Source organism: Larus michahellis, chromosome 4 (assembly GCF_964199755.1).
Source record: "Larus michahellis chromosome 4, bLarMic1.1, whole genome shotgun sequence".
In the NCBI taxonomy this organism is placed as follows: Eukaryota; Metazoa; Chordata; class Aves; order Charadriiformes; family Laridae; genus Larus; species Larus michahellis.
This window is the reverse complement of record NC_133899.1, coordinates 45,827,165-45,854,889: the sequence shown is the minus strand read 5'-3', so window position 1 is coordinate 45,854,889 and position 27,725 is coordinate 45,827,165. Positions and strand designations below refer to the sequence as shown.

The following is a 27,725-nucleotide window of genomic DNA, read 5'->3' as shown; positions in this document are numbered from 1 at the left end:
TTTTGCATGTGCAAAGGAAAACTTGGCTGATGAATCCCAGGAGTTTCTGTCCCTCTAAGTGGTCCACGGCGAGCTGGTGGCCACGCGTGCTGTGCTGCCTCCCAGGCAAGGTGTCAGCAGAATTGCTGTGGCAAGGGAGCGAGGAGAGGAGGATTCCCCCCCTCCTCCTGGGGGAGGCCCAGCGTAACCCATCGCTCTCTGAGCACAGGACGCTCGTCCTGGTTTCTCTTCTGTACCCAACTGCTGGTTTTTGCAAGAGCTGAAGAAATGGAATTATTTCGGAGACTTTTCCTGTCCTCTCTCAGATGTGGGCAAAACTGACCACAAACCTTAAAACTGGCGAGGGAGGGCTGACCAGCAGACAGCGCGGCCACAACAGCTCCGTCTGGCTGCTTTGGAGGTCGCTCAAAAGGGAAACTTTTCCTATGTGAATCCAGAGTAAAAATCTGAAGTCGATGCCTCAAATTATATCTTAGCACTTCTGAAAGATTTTATCTTCCACTTTCTTCTGCAGCTAAAAACACTGCAGAGCATCCAAGTATTTCAGCAGAACAAATTTCCTTTTCCCCCCTCTCTTTTTAAGCCTTTTCCCCCCTCTCTTTTTAAGCCTTTTCCCCCCTCTCTTTTTAAGCCTTTTTGTAAGTAATCAAGAAATAAATCAACTATAGTCTAGAGAATAAAAAAGAAGTTTCTTAACAATGAACTACTAGACGTCAAGTAACCAAATCCTTTGGTTTTGGTTTGGTTTGTTTTGGCAGACTGTTTTTCACTCAGTATCTAAACCTTTTGGGGGACTTTAGGCACTTCAGCCACCCACCGCTTCCCAACAGAAGAAAACACCACCAGGCAATTTTAAATCTCTCTTCCATCACTCCCACTTGCTTCTCCCAAAGAATTGAGAAGCCTCCATCTTGTGGCCCCCCTCCTTTCCAAGTGCCTCCAGCTATTTCAAGCTAAAGGCATGCCATGCTGGTCGGCCGGGCTGCCTCCTCCTCGGCACAGTGCAGAAACCCAGCATGGATCTGCCTCCTGAAAGCGGGACACGGAGGGGGGCGGATAATGGCAACCATGCACATTCTGCAGGCTAACAAATCGGGCACCAAGCTGGGACTGCGGGTTGTATGTCCAGGCCAGTACACCCTCTGGCAAGTCCTGTCTCTGGTCACTCCTGCTTCATCTTTTGCTCTCCGCATCAGATGGTCTTCAGGGCAAGAAGTCTTCCCACAGCCCTCCCTAATGATGATGAGGACCCGATGGCCAGTGACAAGTCACAGCCACAAGTCCCCTGTCCCACCCAACACTGGGGATCTTTCTAGCCTCTGAGTTCTCCCAAGTGGACTGCTTTCTGCTCTTTTCTGCTGTAAGGAATCATGCTCAGCCAGCTCACCTCCCACTGGCTCCAGCACAAGGGCATCGCTGGAAACATGCCTGGGGCAGAGGACTGGCACTGGCAAGTCAGAGGTCAGCTGTAATGTCAGCCCACTCTTCAGCGTGGATCTATGTGATGTCTCCACCATGGGACTAGAGAGACAGACTAAATAACACCCTCCTGGGAATAGCAAGGCAGCTGCACACGCAGCTACAGGCAGAAACAACTTTCGGTTGGGCATCATTCTGGACCCAGTGAGCACTGTCTGTCTGGATGATCTCCCGTGATGTGAAGACTCTGCTCTAAGTCTTGCTCCGCCAGCAAAACCTCCTGAGTCAACAGAATGAAGTTTTTGTTCCTGTTGGGAAACCTAAATCAAATGATGGGGGCCATGCAACAGACCTCCTTGCTCCTTATTCTGATTAGAATTCTTCAATACAATCCCCACTTTACTTAAAACAAGGCCTTCTACCTCTACCGAGACATGCCTTCCCAGCGTGAGCCGCCAAAGAGCTGCCAGCTAACCTGCTCTTCAAGAGAGCTTGTAATAACTCCACAAAGTCGTACTGAACATTACACAGAAGAAGAATAAGGTAAATCGAACAGGGCAACAGGGGAGAAAGCACACATCTGTGGTCTTGCTGAGTGAATGGCCCTCTGCAAAGGGCCAGCGCTCTTATAGCCAACTGCTGCTGAGCCCCTCTATAACCGTTACAAGTCACTCTCTGGCATGGCAAGAAGAGGAGGCGATACCTGCAAGATCTCAGCAGAAGTTAGGTGCAGGGAGGACAGGCCAGTGAGCTCCAATTTAAACAAATGGCCCGGGTTGCTATGGAAACCTCAAGGATGGAAAAGAAGCGCTTTGAAAACAAAACATCGTGAGGCAGATTTCATATCCACTCTGAAAAGGTTTATGACCAGAAAAGGCAAAGTGGGTGTTAAAATCTTTTTTGCGAAGTCAATAGTAGCAGCACTTGAGGAGGAGGCATTATGGATTCACAGCACCCATCATACGTCTCCCACCCCAAACCCCAGAAGAACAGTGTTCTGTACCTTGCCAACACTATGGTATGAAAATTCTGGTTTCTTAACCCCTTCCTGGCACCCCGTCTCCTTTTACATTACTATTGTAGCTATAAATTACTATATGTAGCTATAAGCAGCCCATCAGTCATAAAATTATCTATGGCTTAAAAGCTAATCAAGACTGAAAATCCTAAAGAGTTGGGTTTTTTCAGAAAAAAAAAAAAACAGCAGAGAAATGATGGAACTTTGCTATTGATTTTAAATAGCGTGTGCTCAGATCAACCTGGTGTGGCCCAACAGCGTAGTATTCAATCAGATATATTCTCACCTCATCGAGAGTTCGTGCTTGAATATTCAAGTATTCTGTGATTAAATGATTATTGCAAATAGCATGGAGACAGAGCGATTCCTGACACCAGTATGATTAATTAATAACGTTATTGTTTATCTAGGTGTTAAATAAATTAATGGTTACATATTGTTGATGGAACCACTTGTCCTTTTGTCAGAACAGCTCCATCCCGCACATTCCCTCGGGCTGGCAGGCCACCATCCATCCTTACCAAAGACAGCTTCCATTCATCTGCTCCTTATCAAGCCGGAGGGGCACTGTATTTTGGAAAAGGTGATGGCTGTTTTGGAAAAGGAAATCTTAACTGGGGTAACTAGTAGACTCAATCTGTTTGAAAGCCACAGACAACAAAGAGTTTTGAGGAATGCAATTTTTCAGCTTTTCTTGGAAGAGATACACATACTCTGCTGAAAAATAACATTTCCGAATGAAGAAATAGGAAAAAAGTAAACACACAGTTCATATCTTCTACATAAAAAAAAACATCGTCATACCTGCAGCAGGGAGCATACGAGAGGTGACAGCGGCAATGAGAGGGGAAAGCAAAAGGCTACAAGAGGCAGTTTGGGACACACAGGAAGCACACAGAGAATATGGAAAACAAAATTCGGAGGTTCTCTGTTGGCAAAGCAGCTCTTAGCACCTGCTCCACTACCTCATATGGACAGACTACTCCATGCTTAGATTAGTGAGTCTGGCGATAACAGCAAAACCAAAAACTCTGGGCAACCCCCACCCCCGGGCCCAAATCCTCTCTGTATGTAGAACCCTTTGTTTTCAGATAAACAATATATTTTACTTTGAATTACTGTAATGTATTCTGATTTTAAACCTTTTTTTCAAAAACCTTTTGGCTGGAAATACTATACTGTCAAAACAGTCCTGTGAAGGAAGACAGCCTAATAACTGGGAAGTAAATCTTTCGGGTAGCATTTTTAGAAATACTGTTTTCAAATCCATGTAACTAGGGCAAAGGTTCCTGCAGCAATCTTTAAGCTGAAGAACAGAACCTAACTATGTTATTACCGTTATCAATATATTACCCTCTGCACTTGACTCCAACAGCAGAAACAGCTGAACAGTAGCACCAGAAATTTTCAAGTTGCCCCAGTCTCAAGTGAAAAATCTTTAGGTGCCATGAGAACAGCACTGGGCTCAATACTTCTCAAATCTCACTTTTGCGCACATTCATCTTGAGAACTTAAGAGTGCTTGCAGCATTCTGGAAAAAATTTCTACCTACAGGAAAAATGTTCCTGCAGAAAGCTCTCCTGAGGAGATGTGGGCTGGAATCTCCTCTGCTCTAAGCCATTTCCTGCTGTCCCGGCAGGCAGGAGGTTGCAATCCGCTGCCACCTGGCTAGGTGACTTTTTTGGGAGGAGGTGGGGGGAGGAAGGAAGGACCCATAAGTTCCCAGCTGACCAAGAAACTTGAGCTCTATGCCAACTGTTCCCCTTGCAGCCAGGGCACTCAGGATAGGGGGAGGAACAATGCCACGAGCCTTCTCCCCACTGTCAACCAGATTTGGATATAAGCAGCAGCACAGCCGACACAGAAGAGAGAACAGAACATAGCAGACACCAGCAACAAAAGGGTATCACCCCAAGAGAGCTCCATGCGATACAGCACTTCTCTTATAAATCTTTTTATTGTTGGGGAGGAAACCTTCTCTCAAACCGACAGAAATAAAGAAACTAAAACACAATTTCCTATTGTAAATTGAAACCGAGAAAGTAAGTGAAAAACTGTTCTTCCGCAACAGTATCAGCCTCCAGGGCCCTACCATCAGTTATGTGCCACAGCTTCATTGAATTCAAATGAGTTGCCATTTCCATAGGGTGAAGAGTTTGGGGATTTAAAAGTTTCCATCTAGTCCCCATCTCCTACTCTCTCTTGCAGCATGACTCTCTTAACACAGTGTAAATAAACGTAGCTCATATGAACTGACAAAGGCTAAAGTGTTGCCTTGTCAGAATACCTGGAGAAATTAGCACTGCCCCTCGGTTAAGGAAAACCACTCTCTGTCAGGACTGCCAAACCTGGGCACACATACAGGGATGTAGACAAAACTCCGGTTACTCAAAGAAAGTAAACATGAAAGTAAACGTGCCTCCTTCAACACTAATTCTCAGGACATACGTCACAGAGCCCAGATCTTACATTCAAATGCGAGGAATTAACATTAAATATACTCAAAAAATGTATTTCTATACAAACTGGGATGAAACTGAAGACATTATTAGATAACAAAGTAAGTTTTCTAAATAATATTCATTCATTTTAGAATAATAAGCTATTTCAAAAGCTGTATAGTGCTTTAGGTAGAGAAGCTACTTCTAGAGTTGTTTGATACACAAAGAAAATTATTCTGCCTAATTTCAGAGCACAGGGTTTGAAATGGCTCAACAGTCTGTTCTTTAGGTGATGAATAACATTAAACTACAGGCATAATTGAAGATTGATAACTTGATTGCTCTCATCAAATAACAATTTTAAACTACAGCAAATGTTGGCTAAGAGAAATATTTTCTAAACACCAACTTACTCTTGCACCGAAGAGGGACGCTAACTTGCTTAACAATATCAATGTGTTACAAGGCATAGAGTATTTATGATTTACCCGTTCTTAAGTCCTACTTCAGGCAGAAAGTAAAGACCTACCAAACCTATGTTTTGATCCAGTACAGTGGATGCCATTTAGCTGCAGGGAGAACTTAACCACGTAGGTAGCATACCTGACTTTGCATCCAGACAGCAGCCATTAGCTCACCGGTTCCTACCAACAGGTGAGATGTACCTGGGGCGGGCAAACTTGAGGAATTCCAGCAAGTCAACCCAGAATCAGGTCTGCGTTGCTGACTGCTTCTCTGTAACAGCAGAGGTTTGAGAGGTAGCCCTCCAAGTAATATTGTTTAATGCACTACGCATTGACCTAGGAGCAGCAGCACCAGAGTGAGTGCTGCACGTGGTGCTACTACACTCTACTTAGTGTAGCTTTGCAACTCACTTACATTGTGATTACAACAATTTGGGTCCAAATCTTTGGACCAGTTCTTCTGGGTATCAAATCTGGCAGTACAGGCCTAATTTTTAAAGATCCTGACATTTCCTGTCCCACCTGAAATCACTGGAAGCCATAACTTAGTGTGCTAAAAAGAAAAAAGAAACTAAGAATTTATTAGCAAATTCTGAAAGTAATGTTTTTCGTCTCTTTGTGTCTTTTTTCCTGCCTATGACACAGGTAACAGTTTTAAGCCAGCAGGGATGGAGGACTGTTAATATTCAGGTAATGGGCAAGCTTCGACCTGGCTGGTAAGCCTCATGGCTAAGATGTCTCTGTTGCTTGCCTTTGTCTGTCTTGTCTACATGGATAAAGAGTTAGGATAAAGTCTGACCACAGACTGCATAGCAGAAGGGAGCCTTGGCCCTCTGTTCTACTGGACACTAGTATAATTCAAGTAGTTATATAAATAATGAAACTGATTGCTTCATTGGAAAAGACTTTGCAACCTACGAATAAAAAGCAATGCACTACCCCTTGGTGAAATGAGTACTACTCGGAGATCATCATGAAGTGCAGCTTTCTCATTTGTGTACACACAGCACACACACAGCTGCCTTTCCATTAAAGAATCCTGTTATGTTGTTACTTAGAACATTGACCACTACTTGGGCGGGAAAGGGGAGACAAGAGAAAGTGCAAAAATAACTGCTCACTGAATCTCTCTGCTCCAGTTGGAACCTCTCAGATCTTTCATGCGCTTTGTGTTCTTTTAAGAAAGATTATTGTTTTTTCACAAACTTAAAGCCAGTGATTTAGTATCATCTAATAGCATACCATTTCTGAAAACAAACCAGCACTGTCCACGTAACACAGGCAGCTTCTGATTGTCGAAGATCTTTATAATACCAGTTCTTTTCCCCCATCAGATGTTTCACAGAACTCTGTTCCCGCAAGGCTTCCTTTAAATCTGTAGCAATCTGAGGCTCTGGATCTGCTGTGTGCCTATGCCCAACAATGCCCAAGGCGCCTCTTCACTTCCAAACTCCATCGGGTTCTGGATAAATGATCCTAAACGTCAAGTTTATCCGTGCATCTCTAGAATGATATTCCTTAGGCACTCGATGCTGTAAGCAGCATTAGGAAAAAAAAAAAAAGAAAAAGAACAAAAGCATAAGCTTCTGTATTTAAAATACCGGTGATCAAACAATGTAAAAAGCCTTCATTTCCTGTGATAGTTTATTATCAACATTTCTAAGCATTTAGGTAAGGCAAAAACTTCATGTTCTAACTGCTCAGGGCCACTGAAAACAAAAGGTCTCTGTAGATTACTGTAGACTTGTTAAATTAAGTTGCAACTTATTTATATTCCAAATTCCTAAATTGATTTTGCTCTTTCAGCTGCAGGCTGCAGTCTTCACTGCTGAACTTTAATGCTGGAACATCTGAGATGATTACATCATTTAGCACTTGAAAAAAAGCCTATTGTTTCTGTGTGTGCTTTGAAATTCTGAGGCAGACAGCAATATTAATGTGCTGGGAAACAACTGTGTCACTGGAAGCAGAATGTCCCATACCTTTATGGAAGTGCCTCCTGCATACTTGGAAAACTGCACTGCAAGTAAAGCACACAGATGGTGTCGAGTTCTCACCTGCCAATCCTCCTGGGTAGCTCCTTCCATCAGCAACAGAGTCCCGTGATCAAGTGGGATTCTTAGTCTTTCCACGTAAGTATAGTCTCCATTCTCTTCCTAAAAAGAAATGTCAGACACTGAAGAAGTAGGCATGTGCATTTGGCAGAAAACCAGTCCTCTATAGCAGAGCTTAAAAAGCTGTGAGGTGAGAGGAGGAAAGGAAGCTCTTACAAGATCAAGAAGTCTAACTAAACCTCTCTGTTACATATTTGATAAGTTCAGGAGCTGAGCATTTTAAGGATGAACAAAGCCATTGCATCTCACTGCCTGGACAACACAGGTGAAGTTCAACAACAAGTTCTATAACTTTATTTTTAAGTTATAGAAAGCCACAGACAGCTTGAAAGTGTAAAGTGGATAATAAATGTCCTCCACTGAAAAAAAGAGTATGACAGTTTCTGTCTCTACATTGTACAAATACAGGATTAACCTTGTTCCGAGTATACTGCCTATAGCGAACAGCCTGAATGCATATTTGTTATTGAACCACTGCCTCTAGAAGCAGACACACCAGGGTTTTTTCCAAAGAGATCATCAAATCTGTTGTTTGTTCTTGAAAGAGAAGTCAGAAATGCACAAAAACTACAAAGAGATGAGAAAAAAAAAATTAGGCAAGGTCTGAGCTTCTAAAGCATGATGGTGTTCCTTTAAGGGACCATATATCTTAGGCAGTTGCTGAAAATGCTTCAGACTTTTTATTTTTTTAATTAGTTAGGCAGTGTCTTCTCTTCCAGTTTCTTATAATGGTTGGTGGACTCCTAAAAATCACTCCTGCTGAGTGATTAGGAGGAGGCACGACATTATTTCAGACCCAACTGAAGGCAGCAATTATTCCAGACTCCACAAAATCTGTTACTATCAGAGTGGCATTTGTCACATTTGTCATGTAAAAGGAAACTGTACTTTGGAGGGGAAAATAAAAAAAAGAGATGAGAGGTCACAACTTATGTCACTTGTTAACAGAAGCAGATCGCAAAGAAGGCGGAAACAATACAGGACAACTGAGACTGGGAAAATGGAATTACCGCAGTAAGATTTCACCCAGTTTGAGGTGAAGGTGTTAGTTACCTCACACTGACAGAAGACCCACATTTCTGAAACGGGAACAAACATTACAAAATCTCCAGGCTTCAGCTGTATGTTGAGTTACCCAGGAAAACTAACGGGGCTCTGCACAGACCTGACAGTTAGATGAAAACATTAACAGGTCATAAAAGGGCAGACATAGTCTTTTGAGAGCCATTAAAAAGACCCAACAGCTCTCATCCAACACATTTTAACACTTTTACAAAAACTCACATTTTCAAAAAGTTTAACTAACTTCATTGAAGTTTAATTGTGCAGTGGCCCAACTTGATGCAGTTCTGTCTTTTTAAGTTCATGGCTTGCTGAGAAGCTCAAAATAATGACACAAAGTATCAACTACTGAAAAAATTATGTCCTGGACTTAAAACAAAGTTTGATTTTCGAAAGAACAACTGGGAGTGTGTGTGTGTGTATAAAAAAGACACAGATAGAGTGAAGACTGCAAACCCTCTAAAATGCAGGAGAGCTTGGTAGGGAACAAATCAATTCCCAATAATAAAAAGCATCACTTGATGTAATTGACTAATTATTCACACCATTGACACTTTATATTCAGGTATGCAACTAGAAATCACAATGTGACAGAACAAGACTCTGGAATCAGGGAGTGCTGAAGGCATTCACAATCACCTGTAATATGTATTCTTTGGAAGGACAATGCGAAACATATTTTTAAGTTTCTAAAATTATTAGCCATTAGAATGGCTATATCATAGAATTGTTATCTTTCTCTGCTAAAAGTAAGGTATAACACCAGAAACATTTTCTTAAACTTCACAGGAAACAAGGAAAAAAATTTCAAAAATAGGTATTATAAACATGACTGCTGATGAAAAGCAGAGAAATACCATCACACGGCTGTTTTCTATTTCACTGGATTACATCATTTCACTTTGTGGATGGATTAACAGCGGACTTATTTTTATCTCTTGCTCATCTTGATTAAAAAGGAATTTTTCTAAGATAAATGATTTAGGAGAAAACATCCTTTTGGCTTAGAGAAATCAGTATGTAAAAGCAGTAGTTACTTTCTGTTTTAAATGGGGCATCTCTGAGCTTAGTTTTAACTTAGAAAAAGAGATTTTTATGTCAAATGGTTTTGCAGAGACGGTGAAGTTAGACAAGAAGTTTTTACTGTCTTACATGTCGTTACTAACACTGTCCACCAAATCTCATTTCAGAACTTTTCTCTCTAGAGCTGATGTTAGACACAGAGAAAACTTAGTTGAGTTTCAGAGGTCAAGGATTTTATGAAGGAAATTTATTCTTGATATCTAAGGACAAAAAGAATTTTTTTAGAATACTGATAACAAACATGGAAAGAAATGCATCAGGTAACTTTTATATGGTCACTTCCTAACTCTATACACGTATTACAGAACCACCTGCTTCCAAGAACAGCCCTAGTAAAGCAACTCTTCTGCTTCTTAGTATATTAGAATTTTCATCATCTTGAGTTGCTCATTCAATACAATCCAAACTTTACACTGTCTGCATACATTGACTACAACTATTTTTTTTATCCTTAATTCAAGTAACTACAGTTAATAAGTGAGGAAAGCTCTGCATGAGTTGATGGGAAGCTGTGAATATAAAATCTGTAAGCACTACTGGACTACATCAACGTTTTTTTCTTAAAATGGTATCAAAATCAAAAAGGTAAGGAAGAGAAAAGTTCTAGTATAAATCTATATAAATCACCTAAGTTTGTTTCTTAAGTCTCAGGCAAGTTTATTGAGATAGTGGAAAGCAATGGCAAAATATCAGATACAACCACACAACTGGTACAAATAAACAGAAAAGGCAGTATTTAGAAGAAAGAATGCTTAAAAGAAAAACTGCAGCAGGTAAAGTAAAACAGTTTCTGGCAGTATGTTAATTTCCATTATAAGTCTCCTTAATTCCAGTGGAGAATCTACTCCTGAAATGTATTTGTAGCTTTTTTTACACGCTGAAATCTTACTAAGAATTATTTCTACTTATCCACAAGGGATGCTTGTTGATGCAGATTCAAATAGGCTATGCATGTCTCTACACCCTTTCACCATTACGATACGATGAACACTTACTCATCCAGTACAGTACTCACCAAAAAAATACCCACAAAGAAACCCAAACACAAAACCAGAGAACTGACCCTTTCCTTCCCCTCACCCTAGAACAATCTTCAGGAAACAGAAAATATGACTTGCATCTAAATATTTTCTCTTTTTCATTTTTTGACAAGGAAAAATGCAGAGAAAGGATAAAAAGATTTCCTTTTGTGACGGTTTCAGAGTGGCCTATATAAACACCACCAAATTCCTACCAGACAAATGCCAAAATTCACACAAACATGCACCAAAAAACCAACCCACCAACATTACCGGTATTCTTTGCAGTTAGAGAAACAGGATTTTATTCTCTAATAAGTTCATCCACATTTCAAAATGTAATATGGAAAATACTTGTAGAGATAGGAACACGAACTGAAGTCTCTGAAGGCTCTGATCTAGTATTCTTCAATAGCACTACAAGATGTTCCCTGACTTGTGGTGCGTACTGTTTTGTACCCAGTACATGATCACACACAGGCAACCACTCTAGGGTTGGGGTTTTTTCCAGTACCATTTATCCACAGTGAGCTTCTACCATAGTATTTCTCATCTTGCATTTTCATTCCGTCTTTCATCTCAAAATACTTAAAAGCACTTATAAGAACAGAGGGAAATGAAGGCCTTTGAAACTCTAGACTCCGAAATACTAGAATGTTGGCCCTCAAAGAGGTTTAATTTTGTGAGGAAAAGGATTTACTTTCTCTTTCCCTGCTCAATGAAGACTAACTCTGGAAAACCCGATGTACTGATACTGGCAGATTATAAACGAGGGGGAGCCTGAATGCCTGTGATGACTGTTAATCTGAATCCCTTTTCCCTAGACTACTTTCCTCTTCCTGTAACTTGCTTTTGAGCAAAGTAATGCTCAAACTTCAAGTATCTACAATCAACTTTAACTTTCTCTTAATGAAAGAGAGAATGCTACATTACAATAGAGTATGAAAATTACTTCTTTGGTGGTACAGCCTGAAAGGTTGTAATTTCCATCAGAGCCTCTTGTAACTCCCACTTGGCAAAGCATCTAGTGTCATAGGATGCTCTCAGAAAATTGCAGGCTTTGGGAATGTGCGAAGAATACGTAATGTGTCCCATATAATTATTAAGTATGAGTTCCCTTGGGTACAGGATGCAGTTAATAGAAACTTATTCAAAGATCACACTGCACATGGGGATCATAACTTAGAAACAGGTATGTCACACTTGCACACTTCATAGGTAACAAGACTCAGCTAGTCAGAAATATCAGGTCAAAGGCACTGACGAAAAAAAACACGCGGAAATCTTGACGGATGTATCTATAGAAAATCATCCATCTCAGGAAGAAAAGGGAAGAAATCGTGCAGGACTGATCAAAGAAGGCGGCCAATTATGAATGGCACAGATTGAATTTCCCCCTTTGCTCATAGTGGGTGTCTTCAGAAAATAGAAAACATAACAAAAAGACATCTTACTTAAGAACTGGGTTTAATTTTTAAGAGTGAAACTGCAAAGTTTATACTGAAATCTAAATGGCTTTGATTCTCATCCATCGAAGAGGAACACATGCAATTCGAGAAATTAATCTAAGCAGCATTTACAGTTTCTCAGAGGAATGAACTTTCCAGCTGACATTCTATTATCATCACAGTATCAAAGATACTTACTCATGCTATGCCCACTGATACAATGCACTGGTGATGTGATCTCATGCTCATGGACCAGGATTAAAATCACTTCAGACAACAAAGAACTTACAAATTAGAGAACTAGTGAAAAATAAAAATAATTAATTTGTTTTCTTGTTCAAATTCTGACCTTTGCTGTTCACGACTATCTGACGCAAGGTGGCTCTTGACGGGCAGACTGTATGCTGATGTACTGTCAGCAGTTTTCTAATGGGCTGATAATCATCACCTTTGCTTTCTGCATTACTTACTCAGAATAAATAGCAGCATAAGAGGACAGCAAACTTCTTCCCAAAGTTAACAAAGACTACACATGCAGAAAAGACATCTGAAGCAGGATACACCAAAATGAGGCCTGTCTTCTCAACCCAGGAAAGCACAATTCCTTTACTTGGATAAATATGAATTGCAAAATTTAAGTTTTACATTGGCTTATAAACACAGCATTCCCAAGCACAGCTTTTTATCTAGAAAGAGTATTCACTACTGAATCACCAACTAATTGCTGAAAGGATGTTCCACACATGGCTCCTTATCAAAGTAAAAGATCTCTCTTTAGTTTGTGAAGTATGATAAGACAGTTTAGTATTTTATGGAAAAGAAATCATCTCCTTCCCTCTGTTCACTGTCCCTCAACCTAAACACACACAAGTCAAAACGCAAACATTATTAAGAGGATTTTTACTTACAAGAGAAGTCAGAGCTACTCTTCATCCTGCATACATTATGCATTATACAATGTTTGCTTGAGTTTATGAAAATGGTATCAACTCTTTGGTTCATTTACACAGTGAAAGTCCCCTTCCACCACCGCTGATCTCATTTTAAGTAACAGGAAAGGCCCTTATTTGGGCAGGAGAGTGCCCAGGTTGCAATTTCACTGCAGTACTATACCGCTGCACATTATTAGAGTGGTCCCGTTCCCATCTTCATGATGCCATGTTCCATGCGACAGATTTCTTGATCCCTACGCTTATTCCACAGAACTTGACGAGCTGTGCTTTCATTAACTAGTATTAAACACTTAGTAATTAAGTTCTCTAAACAGGGGGAAAATACTAAACATATTAGTAAATATAGGACTCTCAAAGTTATATGAACACTCACAGGGGAGGGTTTCTTCCTCATCTCAAAGGTCCGGGTAGCACCAAAGCTGAGCGAGGCAATGACAGGATTTTTTCCCAGTGATGGTTCATCGTCACTGTGCCAGTCTACACTATCCTTCTCATTTCGGTAGAGGTTGCAGAGAAGAGAGTTGAAGGTATAGCCACTGAACTCTTCAATGCGCTCCTTAAGCATGGTCAGCAGAGGATGCCACTGTAATCAGCACAGCAGAACAGTAAATACAATGAAAGCAGGCCAGCAGCAGATAACATAAGACACAAAGGGAAAACTACTAAGAAACAAATATACTGCACTTTAATCACAATAAACTCGAAATCAAACAAATGCCTCTGAACAATTCTGATATTTTTACTAAAGCTGAGGAATGGGCTTTCTTCAAAATATGCAAATGTTACCTATTGCTCAATACTAAATTATCTCTTAAAACTATGAAGAGTGTTATATAATGCCTTTCATACTAATGTAGCCAGCCACCCCAATTAACTGAAAAGTGAGAAAGCAGCCAGAGTGAAATCTACTTGAACTGACCACGAACTGGGAGTTCTTCACTAAGACAAGGGGCATGCAACTTCTCCCATGCATACCTGTTTTTTTAACCTCCTGGCCAAGCTGGAGGAGTTTAACACAGGGCTCTGATAACATCTGAGTTACTTGGCCATTGCTGGCGGGCATAGTGCATCCAGAAAGTTGCAATCAGTGACTAAATGACACGCTATCAATTGCCTGCAGCTGTTGACACAGAACAAGAGACAACACTGTCACAGCACGGCCCCCTGTGCCCCGCTCTGTTAGTACAGCTTGTTGAGCCTGACTCATCACCTCTTGGGGTTTTGACTTCGACATGGTAACTTTTCGGTGGTTCACAAAACCAGTGTCACAGGCCCTGAATTTCATCCTTTCCTTTGCTAACATCTTGCTGAGCCCATAGCCCACGGCAGCTCTGCACATTCCATTACAACTCAGTCCAGTGAATCACTATTTAATGTTATAAACTCACATCATAACTTTCATCTGTCAGACTGCTTTTAAGTACTACACGTGTTTAAAAAAAAAACAACAAAGCAATGTAGGCCATAATTTTTGCCCATTATATAAGCAGGAACAGAGATCAAGAGAGGATAAAGGACTGATTCCAAGCCTCCCAGTGCACCACTGGCAGAAGGAGGAACAGACAGCAGGAATTAGTTCCTAATACCCGCCTCTAATAATCAAGTCTAAACCACCTTCTTTTCATGCTTACCCATGTTTAAGGGGTTTTTTTTTTACCTATTGGCTACAAGGCAGGAGCCTCAACACACCATCTTCCTCTATTAGAGGTATTTCTAGCTAAGTCACCCCTTCAATGACTAAGCATCATGTGAATAATTAATGAGACATAAAGACAGCTTGCAGCTGTGGGACACGTGGCTGCTCATGGCTTGGACAGGCATACTCTTTGCTGGGTAAAAACTGGCTGGAAAGCCAAGCCCAAAGCATGGTGGTAAATGGAGTTAAACCCAGTTGGCAGCAGGTTACAAGTGGTGCTCCCCAGGGCTCAGTATTGGGACCAGTTCTCTTTAATATCTTCATCAATGACCTGGCCGAGGGGATCAAGCGCACCCTCAGTAAGTTTGCAGATGACACCAAATTGGGTGGGAATGTCAGTATGGGATCTGGACAGGCTGGATTGATGGGCCGAGGCCAATGGTACGAGGTTCAACAAGGCCAAGTGCCGGGTCCTGCACTTGGGTCACAACAACCCCATGCAGCGCTACAGGCCTGGGGAAGAGTGGCTGGAGAGCTGCCCAGCAGAAAAGGACTTGGGGGTGTTGGTTGAAAGCCAGCTGAATATGAGCCAGCAGTGTGCCTGGGTAGCCAAGAAGGCCAACAACATCCTGGCCTGTATCAGGAATAGTGTGGCCAGCAGGACCAGGGAAGTGATCGTGCCTCTGTACTCAGCACTGGTGACGCCCCACCTCAACTACTGTGTCCAGTTTTCGGCCCCACATTACAAGAAAGACATTGAGAGTCAGGGCTGCATCAGAAGAACTGTGGCCAGCAGTTCAAGAGAGGTGATTCTGCTCCTCTACTCTGCTCTCATGAGACGCCACCTGGAGTCCTGCATCCAGCTCTGGAGCCCCCAACATAAAAATGACATGGACCCCTTGGAGTGGGTCCAGTGGAGGGCCACAAAGATGATCAGAGGGCTGGAGCACCTCTCCTATGAGGACAGGCTGAGAGAGTTGGGGCTGTTCAGCCTGGAGAAGAGAAGGCTCTGGGGAGACCTTATAGCAGCCTTCCAGTATCTGAAGGGCACCTACAAGAAAGCTGGAGAGGGACTTTTTACAAGGGCATGTAAGTGATAGGACAAGGGTTAATGGCTTCAAACTGGAAGAGGGTAGATTTAAATCAGATATTAGGAAGAAATTTTTCACTGAGGGTGGTAAGACAGTGGAACATGTTGCCCAGAGAAGTTGTGGATGCCCCATCCCTGGAAGTGTTCAAGGCCAGGCTGGATGGGGCTTTGAGCAACCTGGTCTAGTGGGAGGTGTCCCTGCCCACGGCAGGGGGCTTGGAACTAGATGATCTTTAAGGTCCCTTCCAACCTAAACCATTTTATGATTCTATAATTCTGGAGCATGTCCAGAGAAGGGCAACAAAGCCGGTGAGGAGTCTGGAGAAGAAGTCTTATGAGGAGCAGCTGAGGGAACTGTGTTTGTTTCGTCAGGAGAAAAGGAGGCTGAGGGGAGACCTTATCACTTTCTACAACTACCTGAAAGGAGGTTGTAGAGAGGTGGGGGTTGGTCACTTCTCCTAAGTAACAAGTGATAGGACAAGAGGAAACAATCTCAAGTTGCACTAGGGGAGGTTTAGGATGGATATTAGGAAAAATTTCTTCACCGAAAGGGTTATCAAGCATTGGAACAGGCTACCCAGGGGAGTGGTTGAATCACCATCCCTGGAGGCATTTAAAAGACGGGTAGACGTGGTGGTGAGGGACATGGTTTAGTGGTGGTTTTGTCAGAGTTAGGTTGATGGTTGAGTTGATGATCTCAAAGGTCCCTTCCAGCCTCGACAGTTCTAGGATTCTATGTAGGGAAATCAGTAACACAGTCCAAAAAAGCTATAGCTTCTAACTGGGCTGCGTAAATGTGCACTATGTGCAGGACATACAATGCAATGACAGAAGAGTCCAACAAGAATTGCCGAAAGCACTTTTCAGTGACCAAATAGGACTAGATTCCTTCAGTTCCTATCACAAAAGTATTTACTGCTAGAAATGTTACCGTATGGTGAATTTTTACAATTCATTGGAAACACCACTACAAACCTAGAGCAGTGGAAGTAGTTTTGTTGAAACATTACTGTGTCATCGACCACATCACCGCTTACAAAGAAACATTTTTCTAATACCAAAATTCATTAGGCACAAGAACTGGATTTTACGTAGCAGTGCTGCTATCACACCCAGACTTACCAAACAAAAAAGGAGTCGCACAATTACTCCTACAGATCAAGCATCCAAGGCAAGTAATTGGTTTTGTCCAAGCTGTGCACTAAATTACATTTTACTTGGGATATTTTTGTGGTATAAACCCTATTCTACAGGTAAGGACTGTGCTCTTTACACCATCCACTGCTTCTTCTAGGCTGCAGGAACTCCCACCTACAAAGCTAAGTGAAATGTCCAGAGTGCCTGTGTGCAGTCTGCCCATGTATCTGCCTACGGGCAGTTTCCAGCCAGTGGGAGGGCTGGCTCCCAGCTATGCAAGTTTGCCAGTGCATCTCACTTGCTGCTGGAGTTTGTTTCTCTCAGTAAAGAAGGAGAATTATTCAAGCATAAAAGACTGGATCAGCACGCATGACTAATTTAGGCCTTGTGCCTCTTGTATGAGAAAAGCAAACCAGTGGCCCAACAAATGCTAACTCTGAACTTTATGCAAACTGAACTGAAATCATCAATTCAGGGTATATAGGCTGTATCCAACCTCTGAGCAGCACCAGCTTCCACCACAGGCAATTCTGAAATGGATTTAAATATCAGTGTACAGCAGAATGATCTTGGAGGGGCACTTCCAATCCATAAAACCATTCAGCTTTTAGAAAAGTCTATTTAAAATATTATTCCACATATGACTACACAAAAAAAAAAAGCCTATTTTCCCACCACAAATTCCATAGGTTATAGAATTTCTGAACTATGGTATTTTTAAGACTACAAAATCTTCACAACTCATCTTGTTAAATAATGCCTTTCCACTTTTCCCAAACTGAGCTTTGCTAGGAGGTACCCACCTTTGGCAGCAGTTCTGGGACTTGGGACACTTCTCTCTCATGCTACCCAGCCTTCAACAGTCACATTTAATTTATGATTCAGAACATTGCAGCCTACTGCCATGGAAATTTCAAACAAAGCAATACCAAGAGACAGGCTGATAAGACAACAAGATGGAAGCCAGAGAGAGAGTGAATATGAACAAAACGTCAACAAGTCACTCAGAAGGTTTTTAACCCTTCTGAAATAGCGTGGGAAATTATGTCATACTATCTGGACTTGCTGAGCAGGCAGGTTTTGTGTGTGAATTTCATAGCACTCACACAGGAATCAACAATATGCCTAAATTCTCATTTAAGCATTACTGAATCTAACTGTTTCTGAAAGTAACTATTTCAGTAATTGATATCTACAGTGAAAAACTCAGTAAGACAGCGTACAGTACAATTTCCAATATAAAGATGCACAGAGTAAGTCACACAGAACAATTTAGTTTTGTCCAAAGCTACAGTGACCCAAAAGCAGAACATTAAACTCTGGAGTTTCCTTTTGTCACTCTTTAGTAACTAAATCATGCTCCTCTCAGTCAATCCACTCATAATACTTGTTTTATCAAACTGTCCACATTAGACTAGAATCTATTGTTGATCACAAATGAAATGCTCATAGATACTCCAGATAAAAATAGAGGATGGAAAGAATTTTTGTGTCTCAATCTCTGCAAAGGATTTCTTTGTAGATGATAATAAAATAAAACTGTAAACATATACATACGTTTGGGTTTGGCTGCATTGTCATCCTGGAGTACGTGTAAGGAAGTTCCCCATACCAGGAGGTAAGCCTTGGTTCCTCAAAAGATACTTCTAAAAAAAAGAAAATCAGGAAGACTTTCTCAGTTGCCTTATCAAAGGGCTTGAAAATGGAAAGATGATGAGAGTCTGCCAAGAAACTTCATCAAAAAGGGACTGTCCACTCACCTAAAGTTAAAAGGCAGCCCCTTTAGAATCCGCAGCCTTACATAATGAAATCATGTGAAGGAATGAGATTATACAAAGGCAGGCCTGTCTGCAAGAGGAATTACTTCACCAAAATCTCAGAACCACATCAATTTTCTAATCCCTATGCCAGACAGGGCAGGGCCTGGACAAGTTAAAGATAGCAAAATGAAACTGAAATTTTATTTATAATTGTGGCTTGGTTTATATTCTACTTCTTCCAGTGCCCAATACACTGGCATAAGTTGCAAGATGTATCCACTGGAAAGGATGAAGTGGAAAGGACTGCATCATCAATGGGACATTACAGAGGCAGAATGTAGCAAGGCTGGACAAGTAATACTTTGTCAAATATGCGTGTGCTCTGTAGTGTAATACAAACATCAAGTTAAAGTACTTTCAGCTTCTGAAAAGACTATCTTGGTAGCTATTTCTCACGCTTGACAGGTAACATTCTTCATTATACTGTACCTTTATTGCAAGCCAATAAACACATATGTTGAAGACATTTTCCGGCCCTGTCCAGTAACTACTCCAATATATTATCTTATATCCGTTCCTGACTGAAGATAAATTTAGCTAGAACAGGTGCCCCTTAGTGAACAAATCCAGAATAGCAGTCTCCTCACTCACTGCATACTGGAACTAACAAGCAAAGACAAGAGAAAAGAAACGTGCTCTGCTGGGATTTCAAGTGAGAGGCAAAAAATATTGCTGGCGACAGAAACCTCAAAGAACACAGTTTCTGCAGCATCACTGGGAGACAGTATGAAGGAATGGAGCACAGACTTAATCTAAAAAAAGAGTGGGAAAAAGAAGCGGAAATGAAGAGGAGGAAGTAAAATTCAAAGATTTTTAAGACAGGGAATTTTAATTTGCAAAGATCTCATTTAATTGGCAATTGCAACATGGTGATAAGAGATTATAAAGATATGCAGCAGTACTCTTCAGATATGCGTGGAAAACCTGGCAGGAAATATGTAAAGGAGTGGAAATATGTAAAACTAAAAATAATGATAAACAATTTTGTTATGGAAATGACCTGGGAATGACCTGAAAAGTTGGTCTACACACCCCTTACCCTGTCTGATGTGAGTTCTCTGACCCCAGGGTATGTCTTGGAGGAGTTGTTCAAACATCCAGTCTGCTTGTTCTGAGTCAATAAAGCCAGGAATCAAATGAATCCTAAGGAAGAAAAAGATAACGAAAAAAATTGAAGGAATATACACTTCTATATGTGCTTTGATAAAATATTCTAATTTCCAGGGTTCCCAAAGGACCTAAGAACAGCTGTAATAAATCAAATCAAAAGTCAAAGCCCAGTATCCTATTTCTGACCACAGCCAAAAGCAGGTGTGAAACAAAGAACAGAAGGTAGCAGGAGCTCCTGATGAGTCTTCCCCTCACCAAACACATTTTTAAAACCTATAAAAACATATGACACCAACAATATTCTACGAGTCACACAATCAGCCACAGACTGTGACAAATGGCATCTTTCTGCTTGTTATTAACTTCCCATTTGATAAATTAGATAGCCCTGATTATGGTACTGCAATCAACATAAGTAAATAATTGCTCTTTATTCACCACCTCAGAATTTGACAGCCCTTTATCACTACTGCCATCCTATCCTCTCTTTTCCAAGCACAAGAACCCTAAAGTATTTAACCTCTCCTACTTTTTATATTTTCATATGTACATTTTATATCCCGACTCTACTAACAGCAGCATTCAAAAATTCCAGCCACTGTGGTGGGCTACAGAGTAGGAATGCTGTTCACAAGAGGTTACTCTCACAACTCTTCAATGCTCCTAAGACATTACAGTAAGAATATATATATAGTAAAGGTACTAAAAGAGATGCAAAATACAATTATTAACTTTCCAGGTATGTTCTATTCCAGCAAGCTATTATGAAAACAAACTCCAGAAAATGACAGAATAACCCATAACCCATCCGGCTGCGTATCTTTTCTCTTTCCAGCTGGTCAAAGCTTTTACTTTTCAAATTGGTATAAAACTTCATCTGCAGTTTTAGAGGAAACCAAGACAAAAGCTTTGAAATAAATACATAAAAAGTTACTACGTCCATGGCATTTCTTCCTCTATTAATAATATCTATCAAATTCAGGAGAAAAGGATTAATATTGCAGCTAAGTCAGCAAGGTAAAATAAAATGCATTTTATTTAGTAGGAATCACAGAAAAAGTAGGTTTTGTTTTCAAGTGTCCTGAAGCTGAAAAATTAAGGCATAGCATGTAAGCAAAAGGGACAACCTTAAAGTTACAAAATCTGCCTAAAGTTAAATGCTTTTATTAAATTAATTTAAAACAAGTCCAATTTACAGCTAAAAGTTTTTGGTAGCTCTTAACTATACAACACAGACATCATGCACTTGCTAACACAGGAATACCGATCCAAATTTCAAGCAGCAACTTAGTCTGGATTGTGAAACAAACGGATGACGTAGCCCCTTCTCCTGATTCCGGACAAGAACAGTAAATGCAGTAAGCACTAGTTGTTAAGAGGTTCATTTTTCTTCTCTTCAGTGCTGCTCAGACTGCGTAAGTCCCTGCTACCTGATACTCAAAGTATTTCCAGAAGTACTCTAAACAGAAGATACACAGGAAGGGCAATGTGCACCTGCTAGAGCCAAAACACTCTGCAGAGACCAGACTTCAGAAAGCTGAATAGTACCATGTTGTTCTGCAACAGCAAATTACAAGTTTCAAAAAAAAGTGCAATTCACTTACCTAGAAATGCCAGTTGGTACTTTGCTGAGCTCATACACACCAGGCTTGCTGAGGATGTATGAAAGGAAAGAATCATCAGATGGACAAACAACATGAAATTATCATGCAACATGGACTAGAACCACTGTAAACCTGGACTAGGGAAGGTATTCTTTAAAAAGGAAAAGAAAAAAAGCTTTGCACTACTAAGGGAAGCACTAATGTTCTGGAGGCAGTCTGAGGTCAGAATAAGGCATGAAGGGGTGCTGCAGAAATGAGTTTGCGTGTACTTCCTGCCTCTCGCTCTCATTTCACCAAAGACTCAATACACAGTCTTAAGACTCTAGAGATATGTAAATGAAGGATGTCACAGGGAATCTAAAGGGGATAGCCATACAAGACTGCACCCTAAACCGTTATGTTTGCATTTACAGGTATACAAAGAACATGAGTGTGACTGAAGATGCAAAATCGAGTTTTTAGTCAGATGACCGATACCACAATTCTGCTAATAGCAATGTGTTCATCAGCCTGCGTGACACAGAGAAACTGAGTTACAGGTACCTGAGCAGTATAGTAACTATTGTAGCTGGTACAGAGGGTAAACGGTTCTTCCCTGTTATGAGTTGCATTGTCATAAAGTATTATTTACTCCTGTACCAACTGCCTGCTTCACCTAGTATCTCATTTTCTCCTCAGCTAGCTCCAAACTTTATACTGCTTAGAGCACTCCAGGAGCTAATTGCTCTCCACCATTACGCTCCCTCAAAACTGTTCACCAACTCATGAGATGATCGCATATTGTGTTTTGCACTGTACTGAAGAAAGTTAAATACACAGAAACTTCCAATCTCTTCCCTACTGCATATGCAGAGCATAAACTGTACTATATTACTGACAGCACACTGTTGTGATGACAGTGGCATTTCAGTCTTGTTTCCTCTGTATTTTTTTTATTTGTAAATAAGTGTAACAAATAAAAGGTCAGTGAGCCCTTAGAACACTTTTAACACACTGGATTTACTTAATAACTAGGTACTATGTTATTACTACTAATTATAAACAACATGCAAAGAACATATGGCTCTATCATTCACACTGAAATGGAAAGTTAAAACATAAGCAAATCTCTTATCATCTGGAAGTGCTTCTGGGAAATTCCGTAACTATTTCCAGCAATATTTTTCATGACTCTTGACAGAAACACTTCTCACAAAGTAGTTCTACTTAATGAACTGTTCACTACCACTCTAGCAGTGGGAGGGCAGCTGAACATCTCATCTGAATTATGCCTGCTCTGCACAAATACCCACCTAGCATCAACATAAAAACAACATACAGCAAGTCAAAAGATGAATCTGTAACTTGCCTCTTAGGAAGCACTCAGTAAGAAAATTCTACCACGATGACCAAACTGAAACAAATTTAATTTTCAAAATCTGTAACTTCATCATACACCACCACACCTTGTCACATTTCATGCCGAGGTTACTCTGAAAAGATCCCCATTTCAACACAAAGGGTAAGTGATCTACAATGTATGAATATCTAGCTTCATTATGATGTTTAGTAGCAGCTACTTTTCCAAGTGTTCAGAGGAAGCGCTGCTTGAGTTGCCATACCAACTCTATTCCTGGATAACAGTAACTAATTTCCAGCATAATTTACACAGGGACTGTTCTAGGAAAATGTATGTTGCTAACCGAAGGACGCGTATTTGCAGTTCTCTGGATCCAGAACATCCAATTATTTGTTCTTCCTGGCTTATACAGCTACACCAAAGCTATAAAAACTAGTTGACAGAGACTTGGACTCTCCTGATTATAAATTCAGTTCATGATAAAAGGGCGGAAAGTCCACATTTTGTACTGAATTTTCTTCCAAAGGCATGGCAGTTGTAAGTGGAGAAGGAACTCTTTTTCAGCAGATTCCCAGAGACCAACAGGACAGAAAAACCTCACAAAAGACAGTTATGTCAGCAGCATACTCACTCTATCACACCCGCCTCAGGAACTTTGCGCTCCACCTGAAAGGTAACAAGGTAACGTGGTGAATATTAAAGTACCTGGCATGCTCTAGTCAAACAGAACTAATTACCATCTCTAGTGACTCTATATAGCTACATACTGTTATGTCAGTGAGAAAAACATACCTCTGGACAATTGGTAAGCAGTAACAACCCACCCACTCTCTCCATGCCCCAGAAACTCTCAAATGCAGCTACCGCTGCAGGCGGTTTCTAACAATCAACTGCCCCCTAATGGACATTCATTTCTAAATTATTAGGATTATTACAACAGTTGCTATTTATTAACTGCAACAAAAAAAATTCTTATCCTTACACTTGGAAGTAAAAACCTACAGCAACCGTAGGAGGGATGAACAAATCCCAAGCCCCAAACAATGAGCAAAATACAAGACAGACCAGACATAGCAGGAGCTGATGCTTTAAAATTATCTGTACAGCTTGAGATAACTGGTTTTTGTTAAAACAAACACAGTAGTTTAATCCAGCCTGGATTATGATTCTGGTTGTCTCAGGGATTTATGCTTCTTGTCTCTGAGCTCAATGGAGCACTGAGACGCAAGGAGGTATCGAGCTGAGCAAGCAAGAGGGTCAAAATATAGTACTATATAGACATCAGGGCTGTGCCACAGAGAAAAGAGAATCTTCACAGACCATCTCCAACCTTTCTAAGCCAGGAAGACAGCCTTTCACACACTTCTGCCTTGGAAAGAAGTGTTCAATAGTTGTTTTTGTTTTTCCCAAGGAAGGAACTGCCCTCTCACTGCACAGACCACAATATCCTTCATCTGCTCACAGTACATAAAGTAAAGTCTATAAAACAAATCCGATGCTCTTTCCCTGTAACAAATAAGACAGGTATCTCAACTGAGGGAAAAAACAGAGCTCAAGTCACACATGGGACATTGCATCATTCTGAACATTTAGGAGGAGAACATACTCTTTTGGCTCTCTGAAAAAAAGTCAGTTATGAACAGGTACATAATGAAAGTCTGAGGCTAAACAGAAGGACCATAACTTTCTGTTTGCCATGTATGCAAGACAATTGCAAACTCTGCTTGGTAAAAGCCTAAAATTCATCTCAACTGAGTTCTCAATTTGTTTTTAAACACGAAATTATAATCTCAAAGTCTGATAATTTTTATCATTTGAAGCTTAATAAAAGATGAGATTCTGCTAGTTACTGTGTAATTTTTACCTCTGATGGCTTTTCAAAGACAAATTGCTTTTCAGTGTGAGGCTGATCTCTTCTGTTCCATGCCGGTCTGGCACCTGCAGGGGCAAGGCTGGTGGCCACAGGTGCCTTAGGTGCTAAAGCAAAGAGGAAAAAAAAAAAAAACAAAAACCACATGAAATAGAATTTCACCATATAAAAATTACAGTTTGGAAGAACTTACGGAATAATTCTTCGAAGTATTCTCCTCTGCTTGGCAGAGACTCTGGGAAACAGTCAAACCTACGTTACGTAAGAGTTAAAATTGCACAGAAACCGGAACTTTTAAAAATATATTACTTATTCATAGACAAACAAAAATGAAAACATAATTTTATCAGAAAGATTATCATACAACCTTTCAGTTCTACCACAAACGCCTATCACATGCCAGCAGAAATTTGCCCAAGCAGCTAAACCGCTTCCCTCTGCAATTTTTTTTAGGAAACAAAAAGGCATTTCTGGGAGAAAAACACTTTTATTAAAACAAGATTTTGAGACTAGTGAGAAAGTATGGAAGAGTAACTCAGGCATACCACTTCATGTGTTTTATTTACAGATGTAAAAAGGCTTAAAAATGGGCCTGAAACAGAGGAGTGGAAAAAAAAAGTAAAGTAAAAGTCTTCACTCTGTATAATTGAAAAGATTGGAAAAACAATTTTTAAAAATCCCCTTAGGAATAGGTGGAACAAAATGTACCTGTCACAGAAAACTTACAGGCTACATACACAAGTAAAAACAGTTGGCTAATTTTTTTCAGGATTAAAAAAAAATCAGTTTGCCTGGAACGCTCAGTCTGCAGAGAAATTGGAGCCTTCCTTGGGTATTGCAATCAGGCAAACAGAACATAGTGTTTTGACCACATTCACAAAACAAACCAGTCCTCCTTGCAAGTCTGGAAACCCACACAGGGCTCTCCTGCCTCTGCACTCTTTAAAGGTTTGATACAGAACAGTGACATTAACTCCAGCCCTTTCAACTAGCAATCTTTATTGTGCAATGTTTTCACTGTGAAAAGAGAAAGGAACACACGTAATAATTTTATGAATACAAAGTGACCAATAGTTATTACAGAAGTTAGCTCCACCGAATTCTATTTATCTCGTTTAACTTTCCCGAAGACGACCGTAGAACGCTTACCTAAGCGTATGCATTAGAAACACACCTACGCACATATGCAGCTGACCCTGTGTTCTGTGTCCAAAATTGCTACAACGTATCCATGACATACATAAAAATTTTACTTGAAAACTGGGTTTGAACACCTTGACGTTAGTTATGTGAAAAAACCGGCCCACCGCTCAAGGCTCCCTGCCACACACAGCAGGCTCAGAAAAAGCATCCAGGAGACGCGTCCCCGTGGCTTCCCCTTTGCCGCAGGTGCACACACACACCACGGGCACCCACGCTGCGCCTCGGCTCAGCAAACAGAGGGGTTCAACTCAACTTCCAACTGCACCTCTACAGGCTTTCAAAGCTTTACCCGGCATTTTTCGCCTCGGCCCACACCAGGCCCAAGGCGGCAGTTTTCTTCACACCGCCTAGAAGGCCAGGGCAGCCCCGGCGCTCCCCTCCGGGGGTGGACCAGGCCAGGGCAGCCCCGGCGCTCCTCTCCAGCGGCGAACCGCTCCGGCGCTGCCGGGGATGGGGCTCACCAGCGCCGGCCTCTCCGCCGCCCCGCGGCCTAAGCAGAAGCACCCTGGCAAGCCCCGGACACCCGCTCGCCAGGACCTGGTGGCCGCCGCCGCCGCGCCCCCGGGTGCGGGCCCGGGCCTTACCTGGGAGCTGGGCCCTGCCTGCCAGCCGTCCCGCCGGTGCGCCGGCCCAGCCGCCCTGCACACGGGCCCGCTGCCGCCTCTCCGTCATGCCGCCGCCTCAGCGCCGGCGTGGCCCGGCCCGGCCCGCCCCGCCGCTCCTCCCGCCGCTCCTCCCGCCTCCGCACGCCGCGACTGGGGTTCCGCCCCGCTCCACGGCCCAGGTCCCGAGGGACCCGTCCGCAACAGCGGCTGCCGGCTGGGCCGAGCCTGGCTTTCCTCCCCAGGTGTAGGCGGCCCCCGAGGAGCGGGGGCACGACCGGCCCGCGCGCAGTTTTCAGTCGGCAGTTGGAATTAAAGGTTTTCTGTCAAAACGTGGCAGTTCTGACAAGGAGGCTGCTTTTAAGTAGCTGCTTAAATTACATCTATATTTCCCCACCTGTGGAAAGAAGCAGAATAGGCTCATAGTTACAACTAACGAGGGATAACAGAACCGGCTCCCCCCACAGACCTCAGCCCCGTCCTGGCCCAGGCGCAGGGCACGGTCATGACCGCAGCCCGGGGCGGTGCTGGCGGCTGCTGGGCCCCACCTGCAGCCGCCTCACCGAGCGGCTTCTCCTCCCTCAGCCCAGTGCCGTTCCTGGGCCAGGCAGCCGGCTGCCCGGGGCCTTACCACCCGCTCCTGGCTGCGGTGGTTTCCTTCACCAGGGAGCAGGCTGGCCATGGGGAATGGGCCAGTGCCGGTGGCGTACGGCAGCAGGGACAGCTGCCCGGTTTTTCACATCCAAAACAAGGGAGGGAAAACTCACTCCAGCTTTTCACAGAATGGCAGGGGTTGGAAGGGACCTCTGGAGATCAACTAGTCCAACCCCCCTGCCAGAGCAGGGTCACCCAGAGCAGGCTGCACAGGAACGCGTCCAGGCAGGTTTGGAATGTCTCCAGAGATGGAGACTCCACCACCTCTCTGGGGAGCCTGATCCAGTGCTCTGCCACCCCCAAAGTAAAGAAGTTTTTCCTTACATTTAGACGCAATTTCCTGTGTTCCAGTTTGTGACCATTGCCCTTTGTCATGTCACTGGACACCACTGAGAAGAGCCTGTCCCCATCCTCTTGACACCTGCCCTTTAGATACTCATAAGCATTGATGAGATCCCCTCTGTCTCCTCTCCTCCAGGCTGAACAGATCCAGGTCTCTCAGCCTTTCCTCATAAGACAGGTGCTCCAGACCTCTGATAACCTTTGTAACCCTCCACTGGACTCTCCCCCGTGGTTCCTTGTCTTTCTTGAATGGGGGAGCCCAGAATTGGACACAGCACTCCAGATGTGGCCTCACCA

General features: G+C 42.1%; 1 protein-coding gene across 1 annotated transcript; it reads right to left on the bottom strand.

Moving 5' to 3' along the window:
* Positions 1-4,375: 4,375 nt before the first annotated feature.
* On the bottom strand, positions 4,376-26,545 carry ALKBH3 (alkB homolog 3, alpha-ketoglutarate dependent dioxygenase). The gene is made up of 9 exons (XM_074584318.1): positions 26,415-26,545; positions 24,622-24,734; positions 23,389-23,423; positions 21,419-21,466; positions 19,744-19,847; positions 18,442-18,530; positions 13,395-13,604; positions 7,400-7,498; positions 4,376-6,874 (listed from the first exon to the last, which is right to left on the bottom strand). Exons 1-9 carry the CDS (start codon positions 26,500-26,502, stop codon positions 6,782-6,784), a joined length of 879 nt encoding a protein of 292 aa, XP_074440419.1. The 5' UTR covers positions 26,503-26,545; the 3' UTR covers positions 4,376-6,781.
* Positions 26,546-27,725: the final 1,180 nt, after the last annotated feature.

Excerpts from the sequence above, each read along its gene's own strand:
- ALKBH3 (XM_074584318.1), bottom strand. The coding sequence starts at position 26,502 with ATGACGGAGAGGCGGCAGCGGGCCCGTGTGCAGGGCGGCTGGGCCGGC. Across the intron at positions 19,848-21,418 it reads GTACCAACTGGCATTTCTAG|GATTCATTTGATTCCTGGCT; the intron begins GTAAGTGAATTG and ends TTTCTTCCTTAG. Across the intron at positions 18,531-19,743 it reads GAGAACTCACATCAGACAGG|AAGTATCTTTTGAGGAACCA; the intron begins GTAAGGGGTGTG and ends TCTTTTTTTTAG.